This window comes from Tasmannia lanceolata, unplaced genomic scaffold (assembly GCF_043159265.1).
Source record: "Tasmannia lanceolata isolate RefF3 unplaced genomic scaffold, GAP_Taslan_0.1 ptg000012l, whole genome shotgun sequence".
In the NCBI taxonomy this organism is placed as follows: domain Eukaryota; kingdom Viridiplantae; phylum Streptophyta; class Magnoliopsida; order Canellales; family Winteraceae; genus Tasmannia; species Tasmannia lanceolata.
The window spans coordinates 3772802-3786369 of record NW_027518689.1 but is presented as its reverse complement, the minus strand read 5'-3'; the positions used below and the strand labels follow the sequence as shown (position 1 = coordinate 3786369).

At 39.7% G+C, this 13568-nt stretch overlaps 1 protein-coding gene across 1 annotated transcript in view; it reads right to left on the bottom strand.

Moving 5' to 3' along the window:
* Nucleotides 1-13568, bottom strand: part of LOC143887555 (ARM repeat superfamily protein) — a 129588-nt gene that overhangs the window by 48104 nt on the left and 67916 nt on the right. The window contains 1 exon segment of the mRNA XM_077391643.1: nt 11670-11728. Coding sequence (XP_077247758.1) covers nt 11670-11728 — 59 coding nt within the window.

The window sequence follows — 13568 nt, the reverse complement described above, 5'->3', positions numbered from 1 at the left end:
AAGACATAGAGGGGGGGACTTAAACTTAATTAGGAAGTCAATTAATAGAATTTCACTAATTAGAAAAACGAGAAACTTTAACTAAAAGTCGGGGGGAATTTTTATATAACTATTATAGCCAACCAAAAGAGGCAGGACTCCCTCTCCCAACCAAAAGAGGCAGGACTCTCTCTCTCTCTCTCTCTCTCTCTCTCTCTCTCTCTCTCTCTCTCTCTCTCTCTCTCTCTCTCTCTCTCTCTCTCTCTCTCTATCTATATATATATATATATATGACTCGATATCTTCCTCCCTAACTTACTACAGTCCTACTCTTTCTATGTACATTTTTGCTTCCAATGAGGCTTTATTATATGTTTGATGTTGACTTTCAACGATGCTTCCCACACATTTCCCTTTATTTTCTTTAAAACTTTCGCTTCCCAACTTTTCTATTTTCTAACCCCCCAAGAAAAAAAAAAAAAAAAAAACCACCACCCCCCACGCCCTCTCTGTTTTCACTTCCTGCATCGCTTATGGAACTCGCTTCCCACTCTAGGAACTATGCTTAAAACATCTACCCTAGGCATGATATTTGCTCTTGATGGGCGTAATTAAAATCGAATTTAATGCAAAACATCAATGAAATTAACCATTCATAATACAAAAATGCAAAATATAAATATTACTGCTAGTATAAAAGATTAAATAACGCCTTCTCCAACGGCTTACGCTTTTGGAGTTATTGGTTGTTTCACATGGTATCAAAGCAAAGGACCTGGGTTCAAAACTCCTTGATTTTAGAAATCCACATCTAATGGCCAACCCTAAACAGGGGCCACATGTGCCACGTGTAGGCCAATCCATAAAAAAAAGAAGGGCCACATGTGAGGGGGAGTGTTAAAGTATAAAAGATTAAGTAATACCTTCTCCAACAACTTTTGGAGTAATTGGTCATTTCACAATTACAAAACAAAACAAAAAATATCAATAAAAAACCCTATAGCTCTTTTGAATATACCACTTTGACGAAGGCAAAGACTCCTCCCTTCAGTATACAATGCGTCGAAAGTAGAACTACAGAAAAATTGAGAAAAATATTGTGTGTGTGTCTTGCATTCTAGTGGTGATCCATCACCCAGGCAGAAGATTGTGTGCTCCACTAATGCTGGTACAGTTTTGGATCGGGGGTAGTTTGGCAATTCTTTATGTAGTGGGCATTTCATGCGTTTTAACTCACAGAGATGTTTGAGAGGATAATCTGTAATTTTTGGAATATTGTTTAACAAGATAATTTTGGACAAAAACAAGGCATTCCCCCCTGTTTCATCCGAAAACAGAACGAAACGGGCCAATACAGAATGATTTTCTGGCTAGGACATTTTGTTCCGGGTTTCTGTATTGGTTTTCCTCCTGTATGAATCATTTCGTAAGATTCTGAAGAAAAAAGAAATTGATCACTATCAAAAGAAATAAAAGAGAACTCATGAGAAGTAAAGGGATGGAAGATAAATTAGAAACATCCTCAGTATTTGGGTCAACTGATATACATATATATAGGCGTATATAGAGGGCTGCTCAGGCGTATATATATATGAGAAAAGTGTAGCTACACATACGTGTAGCTAACTTAGCTACACCGACACCATAAAATACAGTGGGCCCCACATTGTTTTGGTGATGCAAACCATTCATTTGATGGGCCCTCACATAGATAGGGTGTGCCCAAAAAATCAGCTCCACAGGATCATCCCAACCCTATATATATATACACACACACACACACACACACACACACACACACACACACACACACACACATATAGACAGAGAGAGAAAGAGAGGAAATGGTTTGCAAGCAGCTGCTGCTCAGATGAGCTTATCTGAGCAGAGCTCACAAACATAGGGGCTGCCACATTATTTGGATGATCCAAAGCATTCATTTGATCAGCCCTCATATAGATAGGGTGTGCCCAATAAATCAGCTCCATGGGATCATCCCAACCCTTCAAACTGTGGAGGCAAAATATGAACAAATTTGTGAAGATTTATACACGTCCATTTTAACTCCACAATTTGTGTATAAATGGACGTGTATAAATCTTCACAAATTTGTCCATATTTTGCCTCCACAGTTTGAAGGGTTGGGATGACCCCATGGAGCTGATTTTTTGGGCACACCATATCTATATGAGGGCCTATGAAATGAATGCTTTGGATCATCCAAATAATGTGGCACCCCCTATGTTTGTGTGCTCTGCTCAGATAAGCTTATCTGAGCAGCTGCTCACAAACCATTTCCTCATATATATATATATATATATATATATATATATATATATATATATATGAGAAAACGGTTCCTACACATATGTGTAGAGAGTTCTCTACACACTAGCTTAAAATACAGTGGGGGCCCACATTGTTTAGGTGATCCAAGCCATCCATTTTAAAGGCCCTCACATAGATAGGGTGTCTACAAAAAATCAGATCCATAGGATCATCCCAACCCTACGATTTGTGGAGGTAAAATGGATGTCTTTAAACCTTCACAAATTAGTCCATTTTTTGCCTCCACAGTTCGAATGGTTAGGATGATCCTACGGATCTGATTTTTTATGGACACCCTATCTATGTGAGGGCCTTAAAAATTAATGGTTTGGATCACCCAAATAATGTGGCCCCCACTGTATTTTAAGCTAGTGTGTAGATAACTTATCTACACATATGTGTAGGAACCGTTCTCTCTCTCTCTCTCTCTCTCTCTCTCTCTCTCTCTCTCTCTCTCTCTATATATATATATATATATATATATATATATATATATATATATATATATATATATAGGCTTGAGGTTTCTGAGCTATAGCACAGCCTAAGCAACCCACTATAAATACACCATCTCCATGTTGTTTGACTCATCCTACCCATTCATTCTATAGCCCCTCACACAGATAGGGTGTTCCTAACAAACCATCTCCATACCATAATCCTAACTATTCAATCTATAGGAGCCTAATTTCTAGCCATCCATTTTAAACCTCCACAAATCATAACCCTAACTATCTGAGCTATAGCTCAGAAACCTTTTCCTGTGAGGAAAGTGAAGCTACACACTCGTGTAGCTAACTTAGCTACACTGCCGACTTAAAATGCAGTGGGCCCACATCGTTTGGGTGATCCAAACCATTCATTTGATAGGCCCTCACATTGATAGGGTGTGCCCAAAAAATCAGCTCCATAGGATCATCCCAACCCTTTAAACTGTGGAGGCAAAAATAGACAGATTTGTGATGATCCTATGGAGCTGATTTTTTGAGCGCACCCTATCTATGTGAGAGCCCATCAAATGAATGGTTTGCATCATCCAAACAATGTGGGCCCCCACTGTATTTTAAGTCGGCGGTGTAGCTAAGTTAGCTACACGAGTGTGTAGCTACACTTCTCTCTCTCTCTCTCTCTCTCTCTCTCTCTCTCTATATATATATATATATATATATATATATATATATGAGAGAACGGTTCCTACACATATGTGTAGAGAGTTCTCTACACACTAGCTTAAAATACAGTGGGGGCCCACATTGTTTGGGTCATCCAAGCCATCCATTTTAAAGGCCCTCACATAGATAGGGTGTCTACAAAAAATCAGATCCATAGGATCATCCTAACCCTACGATTTGTGGAGGTAAAATGGATGTCTTTAAACCTTCACAAATTAGTCCATTTTTTGCCTCCACAGTTTGAATGGTTAGGATGATCCTATGGATCTGATTTTTTATGGACACCCTATCTATGTGAGGGCCTTAAAAATGAATGGTTTGGATCACCGAAATAATGTGGCCCCTACTGTATTTTAAGCTAGTGTGTAGATAACTTATCTACACATATGTGTAGGAACCGTTTTCTCTCTCTCTCTCTCTCTCTCTCTCTCTCTCTCTCTCTCTCTCTCTCTATATATATATATATATATATATATATATATATATAGAGAGAGAGAGAGAGAAAACAGTTGGTGAGCTTAAGCGCATCATTTTTTTGGTGCGCTTAAGTTGTTATAACGTCTCCCATTGGTGCGCTTAAGTAGGACCCAGCGGGACCCAAACATTTAAACGAATGGGAGGCGTTATAACAACTTAAGCGCACCAAAAAAATGGTGAGCTTAAGCGCACCAACAGTTTTCTCATATATATATATATATATATATATATATAGAAGAAGAAAGGGTTCCTACACACGTGTGCACGTAAGCATACCTGCACACGTTTGCAAAAACAGGGTGGGGGACCACATTTTTTCGGGGTCCAAAGCATTCATTTTGAAGGCCCTTCCATGGATAGGGTGTGGCCCAAAAATCAGCCCCATTGGATCATCCTAACCCTGCCATTTGTGGAGGGGAAAAATGGGCAGAAACATGGACACACAGTGTCTGTCCATCCCCCCCCCCCCCCCCCCCCACCTTTGATTGGGTTAGGACGATCCAATGAGGCTGATTTTTGGGCCACACCTTGTCCATGGAAGGGCCTTCCAAATGAATGGTTTTGATCCCCCAAAAAATGTGGCCCCCACCCTGTTTTTGCAAACGTGTGCAGGTAACTTACCTGCACACGTTTGCAGGAACCCTTTTCTTATATATATATATATATATATATATATATATATATATATATATATATATATAGAGAGAGAGAGAGAGAGAGAAAAGTGTTGCTGCACTCGAGCGCACCAAGCTTATATGCGCTCGAGTGCCCAAAACTCATGTGGGCCCACTTTGTTATGATTAGGGGTGTCAATTTTGGCTCGGGCTCGGCTCGGTTTGGGCTCGGCTCGAATCCTTAACGAGCCGAGCCCGAGCTAGGCCAGGCTCGGCTCGTTAAGGCTCAATTTAACAAGAGGGGGGTGAATGTGCACAAAGAGGGTGGCCTGGGGAGAAAAATATAAGGAGTAATTTAGGGTTAAAGGCTTAAAGCCTTATGACTATGAGTTATGACCTTATCTTCTAACTTTTTCTCTATAGAAAATCAGTTGCACGGCATCTTCATTTGGGCGAAAAAACCATCCCACCGGAGATCCGCCTCTTCATCTTCTCCGACCATCCACCGGAGATCCGGCCACCTTCAAGGAATCCCCCTCTCCATCTCCACCTCTTCATCTTTTCCTCTCCATCTAAACCCTAGATCTAACCCTCTCCATCTCTACCATCTTCTTCACATATCTAAACCCATTTTCTCCACTTCTCCACCATCTCTAACTCCGGCGAGCTCCATTAAATCCGGCACCCCATCCATACTCCAACATCTCTCTCTCTCTCTCCTTTCTCTCTTTAACGGAACCCTAGAAGGAGAAAATCTCCGCCCCCCCTTCGGTGTTCTCCAAATCTTCGCTCCCCGCTGGTGCTCTTCGTCACCTTCTTCTCCTCCTCGCCTCAGATTCGATCATTCGAAGCAAGGTTAGTTATTTTGGTTCATAATTTTATTTTTTTTCATTTTGAGAATCTTTTTAGGGCTTTTTATGGGGTTTTCTATGGGGGGAAATATCATTGCCCTTCTAGGTGGTTTTCTCTTCATTTTGAAGAGAAATTATATGGTGCAAGGACCTACTGTGGAAGTACCAACCTTGATATTTGATCCAACAGCAACTGCTGTTGGATCAAATATCAAGGGTTAGATTGAGCTTTTGCCAAAAATTGAATTGAATCAACCCAAATTTTCAAAAATCAACCCAAGTTGTTGGTGGATCAAATATCATTATATCAAGGGTTTAGGTTGAGCTTTTGCTAAAACTTGAATTGGAATCAACCTGAAACAGAGGTTACAGAGCCCATTTTATGGTAAAAGCTCAACCCAAATTTTCATTTTCAAGAGAAATTCTTTGGTGCAACTGTGCAAGGCCTTACGGTGGAAGTAGCTGCTGTTGGATCAAATATCAAGGGTTAGATTGAGCTTTTGCCAAAAATTGAATTGAATCAACCTAAAACTGAGCCCATTTTATGGTAAAAGACTAAAAGCTCAACCCAAATTTTCAAAAATCAACCCAAGTTGCTGTTGGATCAAACATCATTATATCAAGGCTTTAGGTTGAGCTTTTGCTAAAACTTGAATTGGAATCAACCTGAAACCGAGCCCATTTTATGGTAAAAGCTCCACCCAAATTTTCAAAAATCAACCCAAGTTGATGTTGGATCAAATATCATTATATCAAGGCTTTAGGTTGAGCTTTTGCTAAAACTTGAATTGGAATCAACCTGAAACCGAGCCCATTTTATGGTAAAAGCTCAGCCCAAATTTTCAAAAATCAACCCAAGTTGCTGTTGGATCAAATATCAAGGGTTTAGGTTCAACATTTGCTAAAAATTTAATTGGAGTCAACCTGAAACCGAGCCCATTTTATTGTAAAAGCTCAACCCAAATTTTCAAAAATCAACCCAAGTTGCACCCCTGAAAATCAGATTACCTAAGTATACATCGATTTTTCAAAAGCGGAGATTGCAAAGCCTTTGGAACCCATTAGTTTTTTACAGCCCCAGTTGGCCAATTGAGTTTCATTGGCTAGGATATTATATTCCTTCTCTTGGTGAATTTGCAGTATCAAATTGCAGCTATTATGGAGAAAAATCTTTGAAGGAAACATATTATATGTCTTGAAGTTATTATGTCTCTTTTTTAGTCAGATGTCTTCTTTGCCCTCATCTCAACAATCTGTGAATGAAACTAATCCCCCAAATCCTAAAGAAGTAGTGTCTGGTGAGAATGTGAATGAGGATGAGAATCTGCAGATTTCTGACAGGGAGAATGAAACGACTCAAGAGATTGATACGGATGTAGACAAAAAGAGGAAAAAAAAATACGATGTTTGGGTTTGTTTTGAGGATACAGAACTTACGGAGAATGGAAAGACGGTTACAAAACATCAATGCAAGGGTTGTCGATCAACATTTACTAAGATGAGAGGTGGTACCACATCTACCCTTAGAAGGCATATGGGTTCATGTAAAGCTTTGAGTTGGAAAAGAACCAAACAATCTACAATTTCTTTTCCACCTGCTGATGGTAGTGGGATTGAATTTGGAGGTTTTGCTATAACTTCCTATGACCAAATGAAGATTAGGGCAATCATTGCCAAGATGATCATTGTGCATAAGTACCCGTTTAAGATGGTTGAACACACATGGTTCAACATCTTATGTAAGTCTTTAAATCCCAGTTATGAGAAGATGTCAAGGAACACAATTAAACTAGAGTGCATGAAGGTTTATGAAACTGAGAAGGAGAAGTTGAAAAAAAATTTCAAGGGTGTTGGTAGAATTTCCCTTACATCCGATTGTTGGACATCAAACCAAACTATTGGATACATGTGTTTAACTGCTCATTTTGTTGATTCGGATTGGAAGTTACAGAGGCGCATCATTAGCTTTTGTGATTTGGAGCCACCCCATTTTGGAGTTGTCATAAGTGATGCCATTTCTGCATGTCTAACAGAGTGGGGAATTCAGGATAAGGTGCAATCCATCACATTGGATAATGCATAGAATAATGATGTGGCTGCCGATCAATTGAAGATCAATTTCCAGTCAAGGAATAAGTTGCACTACAAGGGAAAGATTTTTCACATTAGATGTTGTGCCCACATTCTTAACTTAATGGTGCAGGATGGTCTTAAGGAAATTGATTCAATCATTCAAAAGATAAGGGAAAGTGTGAAATATTTAACGAAATCTCCATCTCGTCTTTTCAAGTTTGGAGAAATTGCAAGACAACTGGATGTTCCTACTTCTAAAGGGTTGTGCATAGATGTTCCTACTCGTTGGAACTCTACTTATTTGATGCTTGACCATGCCTTCACATATAAGCATGTTTTTAGTCAATATGCTACTAGAGATGCAAATTACAAGTGGCTTCCCACTCCACTTGATTGGGGCAAGGCAGAAAAAATTTGCAAGTTTTTGGGGGTTTTCAATAGAGTGACAAAATTATTCTCAGGAACATCTTATCCCACTGCAAATGTTTTTCTTTCTGAAGTGTGGAAAATTAAACAGGAGTTAACTACCCACTTACTTTCTGATGATCAGTATATGGTACAGATGGCAAAGATTATGGGTGAAAATTTTAATAAGTATTGGGGCGATTGCAATTTGTTTATGGCTATTTCCAGCATCCTTGATCCTAGGTATAAGATGAAATTAATTGAGTTTTGTTTCCTCAAAATCTATTCAGTCTTCGATTATGAAACTCACATCAAAATAGTTCGGGACTCGTTGTATGAGTTGTATGATATTTATGTAGTCGAATACGAGCGCCAATCTACCATTGAACAAAATTCACAATGATTTCAAAGTTTACAAAGAATTGATGAATTTGAAGAATTTTGCCAATCTACGGAAACCGTTAGATCTTCCAAGTCAGAGATGGACACTTATTTGGAGGAAATTCGTTTAAAACGCGACAAAACATTTTTTGATGTTTTGGAGTGGTGGAAAATGAATACACTCAAGTTTCCTACCCTTTCAAGAATGGCAAGGGACATACTCACTATACCAATCACTACAGTTGCTTCTGAGTCTGCATTTAGTGCGGGAGGAAGGGTATTGGACCAGTATAGAAGTTCTCTAGCTCCAAAGACAGTGGATGCTTTGATTTGTTCAGGTAGTTGGCTCAGACTACTCAGAAGGCCATCTCTCCCCCTTCGATAAGTGTCATATCATAACTTGCAAGTTTTTTGTTTCATTATTTTATATATTACTTGTTTATGTAACACTAAATTTTGCAGTGTGATTATGTCGAGGAGGAAGATACGAGAGTTGTTATTCCAGATGGTGCCGAATAGATTGTGGTATGTTGTTACTTTTGTAGGTCTAATTATCTATTCAGGTTGTGTTGTATTGTTGTTATTTTCAGGTAATCATTCATTTTTGTGGTGGGTTATTTGTGGTGGGTTTCTCTTAAAGTTGATCGATCATATACCCACATGTATTAATATGGTTTTTTTTTTTTGGGTTATTTGTGGTGGGTTTTCTCTCAATGCTCATGCAACCTTCTATGGAGTGGGTGATGCCTCCAGAATAGTGGGTATGTAATGAAATGAGGCTAATGAGCATTTGTGGCCTTTGTTATTTTAAGTGTGACACATTATTTGCATAATGTTATTGCATTGGCCTTTATTATTTTAGAGGTGCCACTTTAATTGCATAATGTTGTTTCGTTAACAATTTTTCTCTATTTGTTTTGTAGGTGGTGGGGCTTTTAGTTATGGCCTATGGGAACCTCTGAAGTATTGGTTATGTTGAAAGATTTGTAGTGATTTTCTATGCACGCATAGTGATTTTTGTTTTGAAGTTGTAATTGAACAATATATGTGCTTGTTTGTGGGGATTGTGAAGTGTAGTTGGTATTAGACAAGTTGGGAAGGGCTTTTTTATCACTTGATATAGCTTGTAAGCTTTGAAGACTAATTGGTAAAATCTCAGCAGATTCCAATGTTTTAGTATGAGGACAATGTATTTGTATTGTCTCATTTCTTGTTTAGAATGCAATTACACCCATGAACTTGATTATGATGGGTGTTAATTTGTAGCTTGTAGGGATAAAAATTGTTGTTGATGAGTTGGGTTTTTTCCTTACAAATTTGATTATGTTCCCTCCTGCTTAGTACTTGATTTAGTGTAAGATTATGACATATTTCAACATAGATTGATGAGTTGGTTTTGCCACCCCCATTACCCCATAATTCCTTGATAAACTTGTACATGACAGGTAAAAAAAGAGCCCAATTCGCCCCTGTTAACAAGCTTGGTAAGGCTCGCGAGCCTGGCCGAGCCTGGCCAAGCTCGGCTCGTCTCATTTACACCCCTAGTTATGATGATCCAAACCATTCATTTGAAAGGCCCTTACATAGATGGGGTGTGTACCAAAAATCAGCTCCATAGGATCATCCTAACCCATCCATTTGTGGAGGTAAAAATGGACATACACTGTTTGTCCACAAATCCGCCTATTTTTTCCCTCCACTTTTGGACGGGTTAGGATGATTCAATGGACCTGATTTTTAGAACACACCCTATCTAAGATAGGGCCTTGCAAATGAATGGTTTGGATCACCACAAAAAATGCGGGACCCATGTGATTATGCACTCGAGCGCATATAAGCTTAGGTGCGCTCGAGTGCAACAACACTTTCCTCATATATATATATATAAATGAGAAAAGAGTTGTGCAGCTAAGCTTAGCTGCACTCGAGCACAGAAACAGGGGGTGGGGACATTGGGGGGTTGATACTAACCATTCATTTAGAAGGCCCCATCATGGAAGGGGGGCCTACCAAAAATCAGCTCCATTGGATCACCAATGGGTGTCCATTTGTGGGGCCAAAAATGGACAGATATTGTTTGTCCACAAATCTGTCCAAATGGAAACACTAAGGTGATCCAATGGAGCTGATTTTTGGTGGACACCCTACCCATGAAAGGGTCCACCCTACCCATGAAAGGGCCCATCAAATGAATGCTTTGGATCCCACCCAAAATGTGCCCCCCCTGTTTTTGTGCTCGAGCACAGCAACTATATATATATATATATATATATATATATATATATATATATATATATATATAGAGAGAGAGAGAGAGAGAGAGAGAGTTAAGTGAAGCTACAAATACGTGTAGCTAACTTAGCTACACCGACGGCTTAAAATACAGTGGGCCCACATTGTTTGGGTGATCCAAACCATTCATTTGATATGCCCTCACATTGATAGTGTGTGCCCAAAAAATCAGCTCCATTGGATGATCCCAACCCTTCAAACTGTGGAGGCAAAAATGGACAGATTTGTGAAGGTTTTTACACTTCCAACAGCCTTTTTCCAAAAGCTTAAGCTTTTGGAGACCTTGGTGAGCTAACAGAGCTCTAGCTCACAAACATTTTCCCCAATATATATATATGAGAAAAGTGTAGCTACACATACGTGTAGCTAAGTTAGCTACACCAACGCCTTAAAATACAGTGGGCCCCACATTGTTTCGGTGATGCAAACCATTCATTTGATGGGCCCTCACATAGATAGGGTGTGACCAAAAAATCAGCTCCATAGGATCATCCCAACCCTACAATTTGTGGAGGCAAAAATGGACGTGTAAAAACCTTCACAAATGTGTCCATTTTTGCCTCCACAGTTTGAAGGGTTGGGATCATCCAATGGAGCTGATTTTTTGGGCACACCCTAAATATGTGAGGGCCTATCAAATGAATGGTTTGGATCACCCAAACAATGTGAGCCCACTGTATTTTAAGCCATCGGTGTAGCTACACTTTTCTCATATATATATATATACACACACACACACACACACAAATAAGGGAGATGATTTTTTCACCTCCCCCCCCCCCCCCCCCCCGGGTAGGATAATGCGCCCCCCTTTTAACGTTATTTGACGTCAAGAAGTGTTAAAGTCTGCCCACAATTCACGTTAAAAGGGGGGCGCATTATCCTACAGGGGTGGGTGAAAAAATCATCTCCCTACAAATAAATGTATATAGTGACACAGATACAAGATAAAAAGAACAAAAACAAAATGCCTTCAAGTTAGTTCGGCTATACTAACACAACTGAAGATTACCTATCTGCATCCAACAACGGCTCTTGTACATGAATAGCCATGAAAGAAATGTAGGTCAATATCTAGAGAGATTAAAGAATCTTACACATCAAGGCAATGCGAAGGTATAGTTGAGAGTCCATCATTCATGATAACACGTACACTCTGCCAAAGGAAATAAATAACAGTATGTTAAATTATACACTGACTTCTGATTAGTGATTACTGTCTAAATACCAAAAGAAAACACAAAAAGGAAGACCAAATGCCTAAGCTGAAATTAGGTATCTGTAGCAAGAAACAAGACTAGAAATTCCCACAAAACAGAATTGGTTCAACCAGTACAGCAGAAGGAACATCATGTCCAACTTCAACATGTTTAAAGAGCAAATTCTTACCAGCACAAATTAAAACTAGCGATTTGCTAGGGTCCATCGCAAAAGGCATTTCGCGGCTGGTCTGTCGCATGTCAGGCCAGCCACCTCGTGAATGGAGACAAAAGCTGTTGTCTTCATTCAAGAGGTGGCTGGTCTGACATGTGACAGACCAGCCGCGAAATGCCTTTTACGATGGACGCTAGCAATTCCCTTAAAACTATAGTGAAGCAGTAGATCGCATAAACTATAAGGGGTGTTTTGATGATCTCTAAATGTAGATTCATCACATTTGAGTCAAAGTTCAGCAAATAATGAATCCGTTTAGCAGCTGGGCATGTATGAACCAAATCCGTGGTGAAAAATGAGTGCATGAACACTGTTGATGGAGCAGGAGAAAAGTGAGAGAGATCTGGAGAAAAGTGAGAGTCTGCAATTAGACCTCTCAATTAATATGATTTATATAATTAGGGTTACATAAGATAACAAATACTAAAATACCCTTCGAACACTCCCACCCTCAAGCTGAAGTGTATATGTCATACAACCCCCCAGCTTGTTACAAATGTCAGTCAACTTAGACTTTCCCAATGGTTTGGTGACAACATCAGCCAGTTGATCTCTAGATCGAGTGAACATAGTGCAGATTTTTCCCTTTTGGAGCTTCACAAATGAAATGACAATCCACTTGAATATGCTTCGTCCTCATGAAAGACAAGATTTGAGGGGATGTTGGAGATGAGGAAAGAATGCCAATCTCAGACAAAAGTGACCTCAACCAGGTAAACTCTCAACAAGTGTGAGCCATAGCTCGATACTCTGCTTCCGCACTATATCTAGCCACCACATCTTGTTTCTTACTCCACAAAGATACTAAATTTCGGCGAACAAAGGTACAATACCATGTGGCCGACCTCCCATCTACTGGAGATCCTGCCTATTCTGCATCAGTGAATTCTTCCGACTTCAAATGATTATGTTTTCTAAAGAACAAGCCTTTCCCAGGAGCGCTCTTCAAGTCCTTAACTCTTTGCAGAACTGCTCCCCAATGGGAGATATGTGGAGAACTCATGAACTGACTAACCACTCCCACTACATAGGAAATATCAAGACAAGTCAAAGTCAAGTAAATCAACTTGCCAACCAGTCTCCTATACTTGGGTCTTCCAACAAATCTCCTCGACCTAGATAGAGCTTCACATTAGGATCCATAAGAACATCGACAGGCTTCGTTCCTAAGGATCCCATCTCTCCTAATATATCCAACACAGACTTCCTCTGAGACAAGAAAAGACCACCTCGAGAATACGCTACCTCCACTCTGAGAAAATACCTGAGTCGTCCTAGGTCTTTGGTGCAAAACTCTGTCAAAAGGAAACTTTCAGCTTTTGTATGCCTGTCCTAACATTTCTAGTAATGTCGATGCCATCCACATACACTATCAAGAAGATATATCCGGCATCAGAATGGGAACTGAACACCGAGTGATCAACAGCACACTCCTTCATACCAAAGCTGATAACGGCCCTCACTAAATCTCTGAAACCATGCTCGGGGAGACTACTTGAGGTCATAAAGGGCCTTACGGAGACGACTCCCCTCAGCAACATACCCAAGAGGCTGCTCCATAT